This window comes from Neolamprologus brichardi, chromosome 13 (genome assembly GCF_056152115.1).
Source record: "Neolamprologus brichardi isolate AB-2024 chromosome 13, ASM5615211v1, whole genome shotgun sequence".
Classification (NCBI taxonomy): domain Eukaryota; kingdom Metazoa; phylum Chordata; class Actinopteri; order Cichliformes; family Cichlidae; genus Neolamprologus; species Neolamprologus brichardi.
The window spans coordinates 29,784,314-29,805,000 of NC_142116.1; the positions used below are offsets into that span (position 1 = coordinate 29,784,314).

The 20,687-nt window shown below is 39.7% G+C and overlaps 1 protein-coding gene across 2 annotated transcripts in view; it reads left to right on the forward strand.

Annotated features, from left to right (window-relative positions):
* rasgrp3 (RAS guanyl releasing protein 3 (calcium and DAG-regulated)) overlaps positions 1 to 20,687 on the forward strand; it is a 54,573-nt gene that overhangs the window by 25,484 nt on the left and 8,402 nt on the right. For both annotated transcript variants that reach the window (XM_087850431.1, XM_087850430.1), the window contains exons 2-9: positions 6,683 to 6,761; positions 7,024 to 7,126; positions 11,569 to 11,631; positions 11,820 to 11,951; positions 12,330 to 12,477; positions 17,147 to 17,320; positions 19,780 to 19,896; positions 20,249 to 20,527. In XM_087850431.1, coding sequence (XP_087706557.1) covers positions 6,692 to 6,761; positions 7,024 to 7,126; positions 11,569 to 11,631; positions 11,820 to 11,951; positions 12,330 to 12,477; positions 17,147 to 17,320; positions 19,780 to 19,896; positions 20,249 to 20,527 — 1,086 coding nt within the window. In that variant the 5' untranslated portion in view covers positions 6,683 to 6,691. The remainder of the gene's footprint in view (positions 1 to 6,682; positions 6,762 to 7,023; positions 7,127 to 11,568; positions 11,632 to 11,819; positions 11,952 to 12,329; positions 12,478 to 17,146; positions 17,321 to 19,779; positions 19,897 to 20,248; positions 20,528 to 20,687) is intronic.

Below are 20,687 nucleotides of genomic sequence, written 5' to 3' on the forward strand. Positions count from 1 at the left end.
AGTCTCTGTGCTTGACAGTCAGTAGCAGCCTGCAGCACTGAGCTGCAGTTGGTTATCTCAGTAAAAGAAGCTGATCTTTAGCCTGGATGGTTGCTCATATTCAGCTCTTTGAAGGTAAGATCTGGGAGATTTTATCCCCCCTTTTCTATTAATTCTGTTGTAGCAAGAACAGAATGTAAATGCGTGTAGTTTAACTCATGAAAGAATGAACAAAAAAAAAGTCAGTTAAATGCATGAAGTAGCTCTGGCTTTGCTATGTATGAACTAGGCTTCAGCGTTCAGCAATTCAGGGTTTTTAAGGCAATGCATGTGTGTTCAGAGGTGGCGCTTTTTGTGAGATTACGCCTCTGAACAGTGTCCCTTGATTACACATTTGGCTGCATCATTTTGTGCTAAAGCCAGAGGCAGATACACAGTGACCTACTGTGGATGGAGAAAAAGCACAAATCACGCTAAAGGGTACCGTTGACTGTAACAAGCTGTAAAATCGGGAGCAAGAAAAACACATGATACACAAGTCATTAATGTCTGATACATTGTGAAAGCAGCACAATGCCCACAAGAACACTGAAAGTTTCAGAATGGCCTGTTTGTTTGTTTTTTGTGAATTATAATGTTAGCAGCAGAAAGCATTAAGAATCAATGCCTGAATTGTGGAGACTTTTGCATTCACTAAATATTTTGACCCCAAATCACTGAGTCACATCCATAACGCAGCACAGTTTAGATCAAGTCAACATCAACAATTGCGTCCCCTCCCAATGCTGAGGGAGTGAGCTGTGATTAAAAGGGTAACATGTTTATTCCAATGTGTGACAAAGAAAGGCAATTGTTGTTGTGGTGGTGAAGTTATGAAATTATGTTTAACTGCTGACCGAGTTTGCATGAGTTTCCCTCTTGGGGCTCTGGTTTCCTCCCACTTTCCAAAGATATGTGTGGTTTGGACACTAAATTAGCCTGAAGTGTGAATGTTGAAGGCTGAATGCTTGTGTTAGACTAGAGACTTTGTTAGAGTCTGTGGGACATTGAGCAAGGTGTTGTATTTGCAGGTCCAGACTGAAATTGTTCTTAAGGGAAGCTTCCTGCAAACAGTATGTGCTACAAACGTGTACCAACACCTTCGAAATTTATAGTTACCCAGAGGACTGTCACATTTGATCTCTTCAACAGGGAATGAAAAAGAGGTGCTTCCATAGACATGTTTGTGATGCGTGTAAGAATTTTTTATTTCATTTTATTTTTTTAAGTAAAGACAAAGTTCTCATTTGTTGATTTTTCTTCAGATGAAAACATTTCATTATTATTATTAATAAGTACTATTAAGTAATCAGTATAAAATGCCACTTTAGCCAGTATTTACCTCACATCTACTGGACTGTAAGTTGATATGTTGAGGTTGTTTAGTGCCGTCCAAAAATCATGACGCTTGTTTCTTTATAGGAAAATTAGAAATCGGTGCAATGAAGTATGTGCAAACAAATTCTAACATAGCTTGAACCCTTAGGCAAGCTTTCTAGTAATGTATTCAAGCATTCTTGAGGATCCATTCTCTGTGAGAGTGAGCCTAAACTGTTTCAACAATGACGAGATCCAGGCTCTCCATTCTCTAACTGATATCGCTCCATTGTGTGTGTTTTTTGGCCACTCAGATTCTTTTCAGATGGTATTGCACAGTGACTTCAAATCTGATGGTGCTGTACAAAAATCCCCAACACTGATCCAAAACAGCACAGAGCTTTTGTGTTTTATAGATGTAGACACCGACTGTTGTGTCTCTCGCCTGACCTTTAGGAAAGTACTTTGTCACCAGTTTGTGAAGAAGAGGTAAAAGGTAAATTGGCTGGTGGTGCCTTTCTACAGATCTGAGCACTTCTTTTGAACCAAAAACGTAAATTTTTCGTTAATCACTCCATAAATCCTGCTAACATTGATTTTCAGCACATTTTCTCCTTGGTTCAGTCCTGACGGTCACCCTTCCATTGAAACCATTTGTGATGAGGCTGGTGTGTGATGGTACTTCTCCCTCAATTTGAAATATTTGTAACATGTACAGAATCACCTCTAACCAAGTACACATTGGGCATGCAGACTCAAGGATCGAACCACGAACCTTCCATTTAGTAGGTGACCTGCTCTGCCACCTGAGACAAACCCCCTCCCCAAAAGTTACTGGAAGAACTCATTTGCTTAGAAAGTACTAGAAAGTCAAAAGCCAATTAAATACATCTGACACTAAAAGCTGAGACCTTTAAGAACTCCAGAACCTTACCAACATGCTACATCACGGAAAAGTATAAGACACATTGGTGGGAAACGCCACCATATTGATCAGGAGCTGAAAGCCATTAGAAAGAGCCCAAAGACTCAGAAACTAATAAAAGGCGAGTCTAGGCACTGGTGAAATGAATCCCTGAAAACAGAACAACAAAAACTAGAGAGGGTACTGTTGTGCACTGCTGCCTCATAGCAAGTAGGTCCATGTTTGTATTGGTTCTCTTCAGGTACACAGACTTCCTCCCACAGTCCAAAGAAATGCAATTAGTGTCATTTGGTCAACTGATGATTCCAAACAGGTGTGAATGTGAACTTGAATGGTTGTCTGCAGCTCTGTGTTAGCCCTACAACAGATTGGTGACCTGTCCAGACCTTTGTGGATCTTTCAGAAACAAATAGTCTCCTGTTCATGTCAGCTGGGTGAACAAGGCTTTATCAAAGCTGTCAGCATAGAAAGAAATGCTTTGCAAACACCAGCAAAACCAGGAAAGACAAACAATATACCATCCATATTATCCAGGGTTGAACATGAACACATACTTCATTTCCAAAGAGACTTAAATCATTTGGCAGGAATGAGTAATATGATGTGAAGTGTATCTCTAAAAACCAGTTCACAGACTGGTTACTGAAAACATGAGCATGTGTCACAATCAGTGGAAGCCGACTGTGTGTAGAGAGAATACTGGACCCAAATGCAGACTAAAAATGGAGTGTGAAATGTGACTTGAACAAAAAGTGGGCTGTTGTGGCTCATAAGAGTACACAAAGCAAAGGAAAACTAAACTAGAACCTAAACTGGAAAAACTAAACTATGATTACTGTGACAAAAACATGAATTCAGAACACGTGCATGCAGGAAACTGTGAGAATGACCATGCATTACCTTAAACTTGATGCGATATGAAGGTAAGAACACAGGACAACCTGACAAAGTCTGAATGAAACACACAGACTAAATACTCACAGGAGGTGATCAGGGGAAGTGGAAACACCTGGGGAAACAGCTGACACAAATGAACATAATGACATCAGAGGGGAAGAGTAAAACTAAACACATTGATCAAAGAAACACAAGACTTTCAAAATAAAACAGGAAACTTGGAGAGACGTAGACATGACAACACAGGCTTGACAACATGAAACACGTGGACAAGAAATCCATAACAACTAGCACAGAAGGCCTGGGTGAAACTAAAATTCACTGCCAATTAATAATAATCCAACATTCCACATTATCTTCAACATATAACGAAAGAGATCAAAACAACTGAAAGTGCTGGATCACAGACCCAGCCCCCGACAAGTATGTGTGTACACCATTGCATGTATTATGTTTTGCATATTGCACATAGTCTAAGGAGCTTGGAAAGAAAAGCGTCTGGCAGAATTTTCCACACCAAGACTAAAGCTCTGACATTTAGTGATGTCACACTTGATTTGGTTTGTTGAGGTGCCAGGCTACTTGGAAAATCAGTATCGTAGGCAGCCAACTACGTCATTCAGACAGCTGAATAAGGATCAGCAGTGCATCATGGGAGATGGGGCCTCTGGTGGTTCTGACCTTGTTAATGGCTAAGCATGTCATCACCTTGGTGAAGCAAAAAAAGACATCCCTTGCCAACATCTAATTTATACAGAGACTTGCGTCAACATCAGCATTCTGTGTGTCTGTGTTTGCCTGTGTCTGAGTGTACACAGTTGGATGAATGAACACATTATTTCTTAACTGCAGGCAATTCATTAGTACTTAGATTTTTTAGGGATTGTGCTAAGAAGTGGTGATCTCAGCACCAGCATTCCCTAAACCTTCATATTCATACAAAAGTGTTTAGCATAACTAATATAACTGATAGATGTAAAACTACCAATACCCTTAACAATTTATACATGTTCTGAATCAGAAAGGAAGCTACTGATTCAGAAAAATTTAAATTAGAACTTTTTAATTGTTTTACTTATATGAATACATTTTACCGTGATAAATAAAAAGACCTTTAGTAAGTATTTGGCCACATAAATAGTGTAGTCTGCTGTAGTCTGCTATTACGCAATGAAAAGGAATTCATTCAAATGTGCCATTTGAGATACGTATATGAGAGTCCTGATGCTATTGGTGACACACACACTCTATTTTGGTGTGGATTCTGAAATTTCTATGCATGTAAAACTACACTGACACTATTCAGCTATACCCTCAGAGAATGATCGCTTTTGGCTTTTTTTCAGCTAATTGTGCTAACTGTAGATGCACTGGCTTGTGTAATTCTCAATCCTGACTGCAGCATGTCATATTTTAAATTTTAAAAAGCTTACACTGTACACTAGGGATGCAACGATACCAATTTTTTCAAACCGATACGATACCGATACTTGGATCTGAGTACTTGCCGATACAGAGTACAAAAACCGATACTTCTACCACACACACACACACACACAAATGCAATGAATTGGAAGACAGGTTTTATTTTATTCTCTGCCGATAAAAAATAAAATCTTAATAAAAATGACCACAAAAAAATTTCAAGTGAAAAATAAGCACTTCTGTTAAATTATTGCGGAGTCTCCACATTGTAATTTAACAAAATATCACTGAACTATTGGCACTGTCTCGAGCTTTCAGAATAATAAATAAACACTTCTGTTTATTTATTATATTTCATATCGCAGCTCGAGACGGTGCAATCCTATGTTTTCCACGACCGGCACTGGCTGGTCATCCAGAGCGATAAAATGAGTCAGAGCCTCTGTTATTTTAACTGTCGTGGATTTTCTCTTGACATTTTTCTTCGCTTTTCCAAAACCTGAGTTAAAGTTGGCTGTTCCGGTCCACACTGCTGACATTTTGTTTAGCGTAGCTACAGCAGCCTCCAGTTTCTCTTTCTTATCTGGAGCCGCCAGTCTCACTCGCCTAACCCTGTGCCTGTTTAGCGCGGGATGTCCCCCTAGTGGCCAATCTAAAAAACTACAACAGAAATGACAAGCCACCCTCTGATTAATGAAATAAGTTGGTATCGGTTAACTTTTACGAGTATGAGTACACACACATTTTACAGTATCGGCCCCGATACTCGATACCTGTATCGGTGCATCCCTACTGTACACTTCTTATCCAGCAGCAAACACCAGACAAACACGAACACACTGGAGCCTTTAGTAGCTAAAGAGCCAGCAGTCATTTTCACAAACCTTCTAAGAATCGAGCTCATAACATATACCAGGTCTGCCCTGGGGTCTGCTCTGACCAATGGCATGCTAAAATAACTCACCTATGAGTTGCTTAGGGTATGTCCAGCAGGCGTTCTCAGATACTGAAGACACATCAGCTGGCTACTTTCAGTGAGAGGGATTACTCTACTTTCAGTGCCTGCCATTACCCTGCTTCTTGTGCTAAGATTAGACACCTTTGATGAAAGGTCATTTACCACTGCTCACTTCAAATTTTTGGACACTACCTATAGTTCAGTTTTATAGGTGAATATGTGAATGTACATCAACTAGTAAGGTATTCTCACACTCTCCAACACAACCAAAAATCTCTGAATGTGGGAATGCAGGTTTTTCCAAAGTTTGTGGAACCCATAAAGAGCTATAAATCAGAGACCGGTGTGTATATGTAACAAAAAAGCACAGTAGACTGTTTAGGCCACTTGTCACTCAGTCAGCATTCCACGTCTGCACAGTTGAGCTATGTACTGTTTGAAATTTGGAGGATTTGTGTAGGTTAAAAGCCCCTCTTTGTAGCCTGTCTTATGCAAATGGACAGCAGTAAACCATAAAACAAGAGTTGACCCCCTTCCCCGTCCAGAAAACTGTTGTATCCTTTGATCAATGATTTGATCAATATTTGTTGGAAACCAAAGGCATTTTTTTCAATGCAGTCCTTGCTTATTTCATCAGCAAGACATGCCAAACCACATTTCACACTAACAGTGGTTTTGTGGTTCTACATCTAGAACTTTTCTAAATGCAGTCCATGCCTGTAACCCAGTCAAATGATTTGCATCAGTTGATTTCCTCAGTTCCCAAATGCATAGATTGTTGTTAAAAAACAATACTCATACTAGGCTTGATATAATAGATTGTCATGAGATAATCATTCCTCTTTGAGTGATCGTGTTGTATGGACTCAGGCGTGTGGGACGGCATGGTCATTGGTGAAACCCACTGTTGCTGTTTCATGGAAAAACGAATCGTCTCTGCTCTGTGGATAGTGAGCAAATAGTGAAGGCGATCTTATTGTGCAAGCAAAGTGTGGTTAGACTCCCTGCCTTCTTTGCCATGTACAGATTAGCATTAGCACTGGCAATACATCCTCTTCACTTGATCAGAAATTGCTCTTGTTCTTTCCTGTCCTACCAGATGTGCTCTCCCTCTAATGACATACTCTCTGTCCTCCTTCCAGCTTGGCGTCATGGGATCATCCACACTGGGGAAGGCAGCGTCTCTTGATGCTCTTTTAAATGAATGCATTCATGGATTTGGTGAGTGACACAGACCATCAGGGGTCCTAAAGGTCCCTTATTCACTGCATTGCAATTAGTTTGTGGTAATTTGCAGAGAATAACTTAGGCAGTCCCTAAATTTATACCATTGTGCAAAAGTGTTGGGACACCCCTAATTTTTGGTGTCTGTTCAATTCTTCATAATTCAGAAAAACAGTGTATCACCAATGTTTTATTTTGAGCTAGGTAAGTGAGAAAGCAGTAAGAATTCAGACTGAATTTTGGGATTTGCTCTTCACAGATGACAGTGGTGACCTGCAGGCTAACCCGCTCCCACGCATTGTGCTGCTGATGCACCGTTGGTATGTTACATCCTCTGAACTGGCGCGAAAACTTCTGATGATATATCCTATCTTGTAGAAATCATGACTCGTTGCTCATACACATTAGTGCAATGGTCCAACAATATATTGAAGTGCTGGCTGAAGCTTGGAGGGCTCATTCACCTTACAGGAAATTTCACCTAAGCTTTTATTTGGTTAATGGTATTCCAGACAGTCTCTTAAATGATATTTGATGCTTTCTGTAAGCAGCTGCATCTCTCTCAGCTGCTCTCTTGGTGTGCCAGTGAACATTGATGTAAAATAAGTGGTATTGATCTTAGCTTGGATCAGTGACCTTGGAGTTGCTCAGTAAGTGGTTTGTTGTACTATTAGAGACAAATGGTTGTAATGCAGCTTTTTACCTGCTGTAAATTCAAACGCCAACTTCATTCAATTTTGTATAACTACCCTGTTACCAAAGTATATACAGTCATGGTGAAAAGACAGTACATCCACTGCAATTCTAAGGGTGTACGTATCAGGACATACTGAAATAAAAAATCATCTGGAACTTGCCGGGATCTAAAGTAATTTAAATATATTCCGAAAAGTGTTTTTATTTACTTAACACAAACTAAGGCAAAATACAAATGATATGAAAAATCATTAAGCAGCTTACAGAAGCATGTTTAGCTGCAATGCCTGAAGGCATTATGACTTTTCAGTCTCTTACATAGTTGTGGAGGACTTTTGGAGCATTCCTCTTTAGAAAGTTGCTTCAGTGCATTGACATTCGTTTATGCACCCCTTTCTTAAGGTCTTGCCACAGCATTTTGAGGCTGAGGTCTGGACTTTGACTCGGCCATAGCCTTTTCTTTTTTAACTATGTTGTTATCAGTGTTGGGGAGTAACGGAATACATGTACCCCCGTTACTATTTAAAATACAAAATATGAGTAACTGTATTCCGTTACAGTTACCGTTTAAAAAGGTGGTATTTAGAATACAGTTACTTTGTTGAAATAAATGGATTACACGGCGGTACTTCCGTGTTTCATATTGTGGCGGGTCAGGCCTGTTTGGGTTTTGTTTGACAGCTACGTTCTGTTGTTCCAGGTGGCAGCGTTACGGTTGCCATGGTTACATGGTGACGCTCTCTCTGCGTGTTTCCTGGGTGAGAGAGCGCCTGTTGTTATTGTGCTAAGCTAATAGGCAGAATGATACCGGTAGCTCTAAAGAATGTAGCATCATAGGCAGTGTAGTCCGTGCTGCAGGGAGAATGGACTGCCATACCCGTTATGTGTCTGTGAGTGAGGGAGGGAGAAAAAGGAAAAGTACGAGCTGTCATGAGCAAAAACAGGAGCTGGAAGCATGTAAATATAATAATAACCACTGCAGCCAAGAAGAGTGCCTGACGAGCCCAGTTGTAAGTAAGCTATTAAGACTCGACTGTACGCTGTGTTCGTGTTTTCCTCCAAAAACAATAAGTTCCGTTGGAGCAGCCTTTCAACACCTCTCTCTGTCTCTCGCTAGCAAAGTTGACCCAGACAACAAAGTAAAGCTAGTTTTCGGCTACGAGCCCGACACAGAACCCACCGTATTAGCCAGAGGTCCCTTTACTACGGTTCGGAGCCGCGGACCTTCAGTAACAGTAATAAATCACAGCAATAGTACATTCATGTAGTTGTAAACAGCATGATAATGTATTAAGTAATCCAAAGTATTCAGAATACGTTACTCTCATTGAGTAACGTAACGGAATACGTTACAGAATACATTTTGGGGCATGTATTCTGTATTCTGTAATGGAATACATTTTAAAAGTAACCTTCCCAACACTGGTTGTTATAGATCAGACTTTATTTTCTTTATCTTCTTACTTTAATCAGACACATAGAGAAATCCCCCAAAAGGTAACCATCACAATATAACTTCACTAAAACTTCTAACAAACCTTGTGTGTAATGGAGATGTAATGCCAGCCTATTTTTAAAAAATTTACAATGAAAATAGACACAGACACACACACACACACACACACACACACACCATTGTTGTTGTCTCCTTTCTCTCTTCTCTCTATATCTATCTGTTTTCCTGCTGATCTCCTCCACTTCCTCCTCCTTTCAGGACCTCCTGACAGTCTCCCAGATGAGCCTGGGGAGATTTTATCAGCGAAAGCACTTTTGGGATGTGTCCACTTACTGTAGAAAAAAATTTAACTTTTTTTCATTGCCTAAAACAGAGATTAAATAAATAAAATAATAATGCAGGAATATTTCCTGAATACTCGGTTCTGAGTTGCAGTAGGCCCTGTGCTGTGAGCATAGCCTGGCTCTTCATTTAGATTCATCGCAAACTTTAGGTCATAATTCTCTGTAATTGTTTGCTGATAACCTCCAGATTAGCTTGCATAGAGGGTCCTCTATATTTATTTTTTTTTAGAGCGAAGAGGCTTTCTCCTAGCAACCCTTCCAAATACGCCATACTTGTTCAGTCTTTTTGTAAATGCACTGTTGTGAACTTTAATATTTATCATGCTGAGTGAGGCCTGCACAGTCTGAAATTAGTTCTCATGCTTTTGCAGTTTCTCTGAGCAGTGCAATTTGACCTTGCTGGTACAGTCCTGGAAAAACTGACGGGTAACAGTAAATGGACTAGTTCTTATATAGCGCTTTTCTACTCTATCTGAGAACTAGAAGCACTTTATACAACTTGCCTCATTAACCCATCCACATATCCGCTCTTTCTACTGAAGTGCGTTCCATCTAATGGTCACGTACATTCACACTCTGTTGGATGCATTAGAGAGCAGCTGGAGGTTAGTATCTTGCCAATGGATATTTGACATCCAGATTGGAGCAGCCAAGGAAAAAACCACCAACCTTCCGATTAGTAAATGACCTGTTCTACCTGCTGAGCTACAGAAATCGATGTCTGGAATGTTTTCTAATTGTTAAAAATCTTTCTTATTGACTTAAATATGCCATGTTACATAAAACCTTAGGAGTGAAAGCAGGTATACTCTAACATGACTTTGTGGAATCATCACCTCTTTATGTATGTGCAGGAAAGGAGTAATAAGTAATAAGTAATATATTACGCAATGCAGTACTTTTCTCCTTGTACAAAGTAGTTTGTTAAATTACAGTTATGTTACTTTGCAACATGGCCTGTTTAGTTGGTAGGCAACAATATAACACCAAACTCACTGTACAAATCTCTATGCTAACAAGGACATGCACAAGATCTTTCTTTCAATAGTCTATTTAAGTGCTACCCCAAAGCTAACTGACAGCGAAGTGGGTAAAAACAGATTGGACCCTAAGAAAGAGTTTGAGCAGAAATGCACAATCCTACAAACTTCTTCAGTTCTACTTTAAACCTCCCTAAGAATTGGCACACTCCACTTTAGCAACACTCTGTCTCTTGCAGTTAGCTTTGATGTCATGTTTACAGTAAAGCAGTGATTCTCAAACTTTTCACAAGAGTACCACCTCATAAAATATATGGCTCTTAAAGTACCACCCTTATGGCCGATATTAGTAGTACTAATGTCCTGGGTCGGCAACGTATGTTTTCTGTTTGGTATTAATAATCTTTGATTTCTGGATGTGTCTTTGTTAGTTTTGGTTCTGTGTTCCCACTGTTCTGTGTTAGTACTGTGCCTCTGAGTTTAGTCTGTGGATTTCCTGTTTTACTTTGAAGGTCTTGTCTCATGTTAGTGTATTCTGCTTTACTTCCTTGTCTTGTCTTGCCCAATTAGTTGCAGCTGTGTTGCCATCTGTTCCCTCATGTTCATGCCTGTGTATATATATTGTGTGTTTGCCTTTGCTCGTCGTTACTCCGTCTGTGTTACTCGGTGTATCTCTGCATCTCTCTGCCCTACAGTCTCTGTGTCATCACTCTGCGTCCTAATGGTTTCAGGTTAGTTGGCTAGTTGTCCCCAGTTTAGGTTTTGGTAGCTCCTCCGTTCCTGTTTTTGCCATTTTGCCAATCCTGTAAATAAAGCTCACTCGCATCACAGCCTATGCCTGTATCTTGGGTCCTTACTCTCACACACCACACGACTGTGCTGAGCTACTTGGTGTTTGCCTTTTGCATTCCTAATCCAAGTCAATAAGGCGTCAAGCAGAAGGCTGATGGTAACTGGATGAGATGTCCTGCATAATCCATTAGAGGCAAAGCTTGAGGGCAGCATAGTGACAAGATGGTTAGCACCAATGACTACAGAAAACAGTCATTGGTTAGCACTGTTGCCTTGAAGCAGCTAAGTTTTGGGTTTGCAAAATCACATGGTTAGCTTAATTGGTGATTCTAAATTCCCCTTAGGTGTGAATTATTGCCTGCCTCTCTGCGTTAGAGGCAACCTGTCCAGAGTGTAACAAACAACCTATATCTCACAAATGCATGCCATTCCAAAATTAGATGGCGATTCTGTGTTTTTGTATTCAAACAAATTCCTTATTTTGTTGATTTGCTGGTTTTGTTAAATCTTGAAAAATGTCCTTAACTTAAGCCCACGTACCGTAACTGCAGTGGTGACAACTGCCAAAGAACCAGGCTGAAGATTTGTTATTTAATGAGGTAAGTTGGTACTCATACATTCTCCTACATGTCAGACAGTCAAACTTCCTGCATCATACCACCCATCGTAAAGGGGCTTACATGTCATGAATGTCCCGGTCTGTCACACACTAATAAAGGATATACTATAATCTGCATTCGTCCCATGTTTATCTATTTGATGTATAATTCCAAATATGTGTACTTAGGTACTGGATAGTAACATTTCCTGCAGAGTTCAACCTGGACTTGGGTCTGATTAGAATAACAGAGGAGTTCAGAGACGTGGCAGCTCAGCTTGGCTGTGAGGAGCATTTCAAATTCATCGACATCTCAACCATGTAAGACATCAAGGGCACACAGATGCAGCTGAAGAAACTCTTGATATAATCACTCAATTTTAACAAAATGTAACATCTGGGCTGGATAAAATTTAAAAAGGTAAAATATTAAAATAAAATAATAATAAAATAAAAACTTTTTTATTTAAAGGGGACAATTTTTTGGTTATTTCCAGCTCTTTATTTTTTTACCATCAAAAGACTACACTGGTGTTGTATGACTTACAGTTCTAAATAATAAAATAATCCAAATTAACTCACACAACCATGAGATTTAAAGAGTGCACATCTAAAGCTTAAACATGTCAAAGAACTGTTCCGTTGATTCTTATGCTTTTATTCGAGTGGCTAATTGCTTCTCAATTGTTCTTCTTGCAGTCCATCATACGACTGGATGAGAAAGATTACCCAGCGGAAAAAGCAAACCAAAAAAGGGAAGGCCTCCCTGTTGTTTGACCACCTGGAACCCATAGAGCTGGCTGAGCATCTCACCTTCCTGGAATTCAAATCTATCCGAAGGATATCGGTACATTCAACTGTTGAGTGATGGCTGCTTTGTGGCTCAGGGATGGTTCTGGAATTCATTGTCGGCAGAGGATGAATCCTAACACCATTTTAGTGCTCTATATACAATACCTTCTTACAAACTTCTCCTTCATAACTATTCTACAGCTACTGTACTAGTGTGGTCAGGGAAAATAAATAGTTTAATTATGACACCACATAGGGATATGTCACCCTGAGGAAATCTAAAACTTAAATAGTAAAAAGAAGGCTCACAGGTTTATTAAATACAGATGGGCATATTAGGCTTCTCCTTAATATAGTTTTATTAAAAAATGATCAACATGAAAACAATACATGTGAAATAGTCAAAACCTTGAACAAGAAGGTATTGTGGAACACCATCTATTTATCAATGGCAATACAAAGTAAAAATGGACTAGGATGGGACATTTCAGAACCGTAGAAGGAGGGTTATAAAGGGGAACACACACACACACACCTATGGTGCTATGTAATAAGTGCGATTGTGAAGGAGAGATATCCCCAGGGTTGCATTACTACTGACTGTCCACTCCCAGTCCTATCCAGCAGCAGGGAAAAGTAGGGCTGGTTATCATCACTGACTTCTATTCGATTCGATTCCGATTCGATTTTGACTCAGACAGAGAAGCACAATATAGTAATCCAGCTGGATTCATGTGGTCTACGATTTCAGGTGCCCAACAGGGAGAGTTACACATTCCAGATAAAAACTACTCCAAGTCTATTCAGGAAATGCTGCCAGAGATATTATCAAATGGTAATCAAAAATCTATAAAAAAAAACAACAACTATACCTGTGAAATGTGACACTGTTGTAAAAATGACAAGAGGTGAATGCTGAAGCAAATCATAAATATTGTAATTAAGTGCACAAAGCAGTGGAAAAAAAATAAAGATTTTAATTCAGCTAACAGATCATCTGCAGAGGAATGGTTTATTTGAAGAGTTTCAGTCAGGTTTCAGAGCTCATCACAGCACAGAAACAGCTTTAGTGAAGGTTACAAATGATCTTCTCTTGGCCTCTGACAGACACTCGTCTCTGTGCTTGTCCTTCTTGACCTTAGTGCAGCATTCGATACTGTCGACCATAATATCCTATTAGAGCGATTAGAACATGCTGTAGGTATTACAGGTACTGTGCTGCAGTGGTTTGTATCATATCTATCTAATAGACTCCAATTCGTACATGTAAATGGAGCGTCCTCTTCACACACTGAGGTTAATTATGGAGTTCCACAGGGTTCAGTGCTAGGACCAATTCTGTTTACATTATACATGCTTCCCTTAGGCAGCATCATTAGAAGACATAGCATACATTTTCACTGCTATGCAGATGACACCCAGCTCTATCTGAGCCAGGTAACACACGCCAAACTTAAACTGCAGGAATGTCTTAAAGACATAAAGACTTGGATGTCCGCTAACTTTCTGCTTCTTAATTCAGATAAAACTGAGGTTATTGTACTCGGCCCTGAAAAGGTTAGAAATATGGTATCTAACCAGATTCTTACTCTGGATGGCATTACCTTGGCCTCCAGTAACACTGTGAGGAACCTTGGAGTCATTTTTGACCAGGATATGTCCTTCAACGCACATATTAAACAAATATGTAAGACTGCTTTCTTCCATTTGTGCAACATCTCTAAAGTTAGAAATATCCTGTCTCAGAGTGATGCTGAAAAACTAGTTCATGCATTTATTACTTCCAGGCTGGACAACTGTAATTCATTATTATCAGGATGTCCAAAAAACTCACTGAAAAGCCTTCAGTTAATCCAAAATGCTGCAGCAAGAGTACTGACAGGGACTAGAAAGAGAGAGCAGATTTCTCCTGTTTTGGCTTCCCTTCATTGGCTTCCTGTTAAATCCAGAATTGAATTCAAAATCCTGCTCCTTACATACAAGGTCTTAAATAATCAGGCCCCATCTTATCTTAATGACCTTGTAGTACCATATCACCCTATTAGAGCACTTCGCTCCCGCTCTGCAGGCCTACTTGTTGTTCCTAGAGTATTTAAAAGTAGAATGGGAGGGAGAGCCTTCAGTTTTCAGGCCCCTCTTCTGTGGAACCAGCTTCCAGTTTGGATTCGGGAGACAGACACTATCTCTACTTTCAAGATTAGGCTTAAAACTTTCCTTTTTGCTAAAGCATATAGTTAGGGCTGGACCAGGTGACCCTGAATCCTCCCTTAGTTATGCTGCAATAGACGTAGGCTGCCGGGGGATTCCCATGATGCATTGAGTTTTTCCTTTCCAGTCACCTTTCTCACTCACTATGTGTTCATAGACCTCTCTGCATTGAGTCATATCTGTTATTAATCTCTGTCTCTCTTCCACAGCATGTCTTTATCCTGTCTTCCTTCTCTCACCCCAACCAATCACAGCAGATGGCCCCGTCCCTCCTTGAGCCTGCTTCTGCCAGAGGTTTCTTCCTGTTAAAAGGGAGTTTTTCCTTCCCACTGTTGCCAAAGTGCTTGCTCATAGGGGGTCATATGATTGTTGGGGTTTTCTCTGTATCTATTATTGTATGATCTACTGTACAATATAAAGCGCCTCGAGGCGACTGCTGTTGTGATTCGGCGCTATATAAATAAAATTGAATTGAATTGAATTCAATTAATTCAAGTTAATTGCTTTATCACTAAGCACAATTGCTGCTACTATTTGTAAATCACTGAATTAATACATGCACATTCCTGCAAAAATCTCTCCAGAGCAGGTTGGATCCACAGAGGTGGCTGTGCTCCAGAGGCAGAGTAGGCCAATCGAAGGGACGTGCTTCAGTCCCTTTGTACGATAGGCTCTTGTTTCCATCCCAAAAATAAGTCTTGACAAAAAACTAAATGTGTGTGTTAATGAGAAATGCTGTATAAAATATTTTGAGAGCTCAAGTTAAGCAGAAAGGTGCCCTATAAAAACTAGCCTTTATGCATCCGCTTATATGTTAGCAGTAGTAACGCTTGGTAGTAATAACCGAAAACCCTAAAAGTTACCTGGACAGCCCAAAAGCTTGTTTCATACTCTGGTCAGGAGCAGGTAAGGAGTTTCAGTTTTAAATCATCTTTAAATACCACATTTTCACTGTTTCTTTCATTTAATATAGATTCTCTGCTTGAGGAATAACTGTGGAATAACATTTTACATGTGCAGCCGTATGCAGTTAATTTGGTAAATGTATAAAATATTTCAGTTTCATTCTCCTGCTAAGTCACTTTTACACTGCTAGAAATAAAATAGAAAAATATAGCTACAAGAACACACATACCAGAGTGTCACATTTTACTGATGATTACCATTTCATAATGGCTCCAGAGTATGTGGCCCTCATATGGATCATTTGAGATGGAAGAAGAGTCATATGATCCGTAAAACCCCCCTCTTAGATCGGTAATGACAAACCCTTTCATGTGAACTCGCAGGGAAAACGCAGCTTAGCAAGTTGATAACTAGATTCATGTGACCACTTATCCCGATTGACAAACGAGGGGTAAATGAATCCAGGTAACAAAAACACGCCCTGGGTCTGTTGAACTTGCTTCATAGTACATGGCCCAGGTTATGTATTCAGCATAAGGGATTTGTAACCACTGACCGGAAGGCATCAATAAACCCCAGCAGCTGACTAATTTCCCGCTGTAGCATAAATCTCCAGAGACCTCAATAAAGGAATGCTGTATCGCAACTGTAGGGTGTAACACATCTGTGTCCTCTGTTAGAAATAAACAGGTGGCCACATACCCGGATTAAAACTACTTTAGATTGCACAGAATTCACAGACAGCCAATATACCAAACTCCACGGAAGACAAAAGACTCCATGAGCAAGAAGAAATTCTGCATGATTGTGTCTTGGGAAAGTTCTACCCATCCCTGACTTCAGAATTGAGCACACAGAACGGCTACACTGGCTACAGAATTACATCCCTTCTTCAAACAGTTCCATGGGGCCTTTGATCTCAGTTTTTTTGATAAATGAAATTTATGAAAAATGAAATATAACCTTATCCTTTCAGGACATACATGGGCTCCCAAAACCAGCCCTGATCTGCTGTGCAGTTTTTTGGCTCAAAGCTAATGCTAACTCATGCTATCACAGGTGTCGAACTCCAGGCCTTGAGGGCCGGTGTCCTGCAGGTTTTAGATGTGTCCTTGATCCAACACAGCTGATTTAAATGGCTAAATTACCTCCTCGACATGTCTTGAAGTTCTCCAGAGGCCTGGTAATGAATTAATCATTTGATTCAGGTGTGTTGACCCAGGGTGAGATCTAAAACCTGCAGGACACCGGCCCTCGAGGCCTGGAGTTCAACACACCTGTGCTAGATGGAGAGCTTTTGGAAAGCTGAACATTTGCTGGGATTCCATTCTGCTGTGATGGGCCATCGGCGTCTTATCATCAAACAGCTTAACTGAATTCTATATATCAATATGTGGGAGAAAAGGCTTACACTAGCTGACATATGGTTAGGTGTTTAATAGATTTCCTAGAATAGGACCCAGATCAAAATGTAGGGTGGTAGAGAAGTAGGCAGTTTTAACACTGGTACAGAAACTGTATGTAAAGGACATTTTTTTTCAGTCTTTGCGTAGGATCTTCTCTGATTCTGTAAGGCAGATATCTGATTTATGTTACTCTGTCGTTCCTAGTTCACTGATTACCAGAGCTATGTGATCCATGGCTGTTTGGTGGACAACCTGACTCTGGAGCGCTCCATTGCTTTGTTCAACGGCGTTTCACAATGGGTGCAGCTGATGGTTCTCAGCAAACTCACACCTCAGACCCGTGCAGAGGTCATCACAAAATACATCCATGTGGCACAGGTAAGCCAAGGAGGGCAGGCTCTACGCACAGCTCTTCCAGCTTTCACAAAGTATTTCTCTCCAAAACATATAGAAATAACAGGGTCACTCAGCACTGTTACAAAACCATACTATATGAATAAGTTTAAATTCCACATTCCACATAAATTCCAAATCTTAAACTCAAGATTTTTCTTTTGACTAGTCAAACAAATTATCGAGAAAAAGGCAACAGTAAAATCTTTCAGATTAAAAAAAACCCACTCAGCTAAAGTGGCAAAACAGCATCTTGGCTTTGTTCATTTGCAGTGCAGAGGCTCAGAGATGTTATGATAGCTTTTCCCCTAAACTGCCACTTTAAAGTCTAACATAGTAAGACAGGGTTAGGCTACATTTAAAGCCACATGTACAACCATTACAGTTTCAGAAGCCAGAAGTTACTTTCAAATTATGTTTTTTTAATATGCATTTTGGCCTCATAGCTGTTCTAATATAATATTTTTGTATTTATGCAGCAGTCTGCTACTTCCTGAGCCTTGTTCAGCTGGAGGTTTCTTCCTGTTAAAAAGGAGTTTTTTCTTTCCACTGTCCTTTGATTTGTCAAGGTTTTCTCTCTGATATTGTACCTTAACAATGTAAAGCACCTTGAAGCAACTTGTTTTTTTTGTGTGTGAATTGAATTAAACTGAACTGAATTAATTTATGCCAGATACATTAAATTATAGCTAAGGCAGTAGATGTGAACTAAACTCTAACTCTGTCACTAAATGATGATTGGATTGGACTGACTGAACCTTAAGAGGCTAACACTTCACATATTTTTATCGTTTTTAAACCATTCAGTGAACTCCCTATGGATAGTATAGTATAGTATATAGAAAGATAGATAGTTTGTATCTAGGGGGAGAGATGGGCCCTGCATAAACAAATAACCCGTTTAACTTTGAAAGGCACAGTGGTGTTCTAGAATGTCCCCTTTTTTTAAAAAAAACAACAATGATAATTCTTCGTCAACCACATAACTGAAGTATGCCATCTGGAGGATGTAGGCTGAATATCATGCTGCTGTTTTTCTCACACATACCTGACATTTTTTTATATGTGTTGCTGCCATCAAATTCAAAAGAAACTGATTTTTCATGAGAGAGTAACATGTTTCAAATAAATGATATAAGAAATAATACTAGTGTTTGGTAAATGGACAAGTATTTATGTAGCACTTTTCTTCTCAAGCTGAGCACTTAAAGGGCTTTTTGCTACAAGTCTTATTCACCCAGTCACACACTGGATTTATAAAAAGAGAATGCAAATATACCTTCTTCTTCTTCTTCTTCTTCAGTTTGTTTCATCCAGGACGTATCTATGTCTGGTACAGCTTTGATCTCTTGTAGTTAAAAGTGAAAGTCTTATGAGAAGACAAACAATAACAGTTAGCATATGGATTGCACAGGCAGTCACCATTCAGATTTAATGGCCCTTCTCTGGATGAAGTCACTGAGTATGTTTAGCTGCCTTTAAGCCAGATTCTTCATGGTTACGAATGGTTCCACACTATGCAAAAAATGGCTTCTTTAATATTTCTAATATTCTCTAATATTTCTCTAAAACAAACAATAAAAAACACCGCAAAAAACAAATGCACTTGAGCTGTTGTTTAGTCATAAAAGCTCCCCCATCATCAATATTTAAGTTCCATATAGTACAGGATATGGTTCTTTCTGTCTGTGTTCTAGGCAAAGAGCTTCTCCATTACTCTTCCATTTGTATTGAAGGATGGATGCATGCCCTAATAATCTGCCCCGTCCTTTCTCCTACCAAAGTAAAGGCTGTCTACAGAAAGGGTCAAGGATGAATCTACTTAACACACTGCCATTAGCTGTAATGACATGCTGCACAGAACATTGTGCGCTGGTTTTTAAGATGGCTTGGTCAGCTTCAAGTGCAAATGTTCTCATTTTGTAAGCATGCATATTGTAACGTATAGTTATGTTATGTAATGCTGAATTGAAAAGTAAATATTGACTGGGCTCCATGCAGCAGACTGGGACTTGGTTTGGATTTGGTTTTATTCACATAGCCATTTGTCTCTCATCTCAACATTATTAGATTAGAAGTAAGTTTTTACAATTACTCTGATAATCATAGTGCTAGCAAAGCTTTCTTCTTCAGCTATTGTCACCAATCTAATATGTCATTGGAGATTGGTACAGTGATAATGAGCTCTAGTATTCATGTACTGTGGTTTCAGAAAGGAGTCAGCTTAATTTGTTGGTAAGCTTTTAGATTAACATCCCCTACACAATCCATAAAAAAATTAAATAAAGTTTTTCAGTGTTTTTGAATTTTAATAAAAAAACAAAACAATAATTGAATAAATTGCCACACTCCAAACTAGCACACCAAGGACCAAAAGCAAGGCGCTAGGCCACCTCTTTAGACAATAAACAGTGATCTTCAACATGTCTTTCTCTGGTCATCAGAAACTCCTTCACCTGCAGAACTTCAACACTTTGATGGCGGTGGTGGGGGGCCTGAGCCATAGTTCAATTTCTCGCCTAAAGGAGACTCATTTATATTTGGCTCCTGAAGTAGTCAAGGTAAGTCAGTGCCAGTCTTTTGTATGTAGATTCATTTATGATTACTACACAGTTACAGGTGATTCAGTGGCAATGTATTTTCTTAGCAACAAGCCTTTACCCTGTTTCATTAAGCAGCCACTACAGCACGGTGGCGCTGTGATTAGAAATGTTAACTCACAGCAAGAAGGTCCTGATTTTGGTTCCACCACCTGGCCTTTCTCCTTGGAGTTTTCATGTTCTCCACATGTTTGTATGGGTTCTGCCTGGGTACTTTGGCTTCCTTCCATAGTCCAAAGACATGCATAACTTAAACTTTTGATTTGCTTATGAATATGGTGTACCCTTTACCGTTTGCTGCTTCTTGCTACAGATCTGGAATGAGATGACAGAGCTGGTCTCTTCCAACAACAATTACTCTTGCTACCGAAAAGCCTTCAATGAGTGCCAGGGATTTAAGATCCCAGTACTGGGTGTGCACCTAAAGGACTTGATTGCAGTGCATGTGGTGTTTCCTGACTGGATTGGTGATGGTAAAAAGGTGAACCTCGTGAAGATGCATCAGCTTTACATGACCTTCAATGAGCTGGTGTCCCTGCAGAGTGCAGTGGCCCAAGTTGAACCCAACATGGACCTCATCTACCTACTAACGGTGAGGGATTACCACACATGGATTTGAAATGTCACTGTCCAGCTAATTGTGCACACACAAAGGAATCTGTCAAGAGGTTAAGGAAAAATACATCATTTTATTTTCTAAAGACCCAGCTTCGTTTTCTTCACTCTTGTTTGTTTCTGTCGCTTGTTGTTGT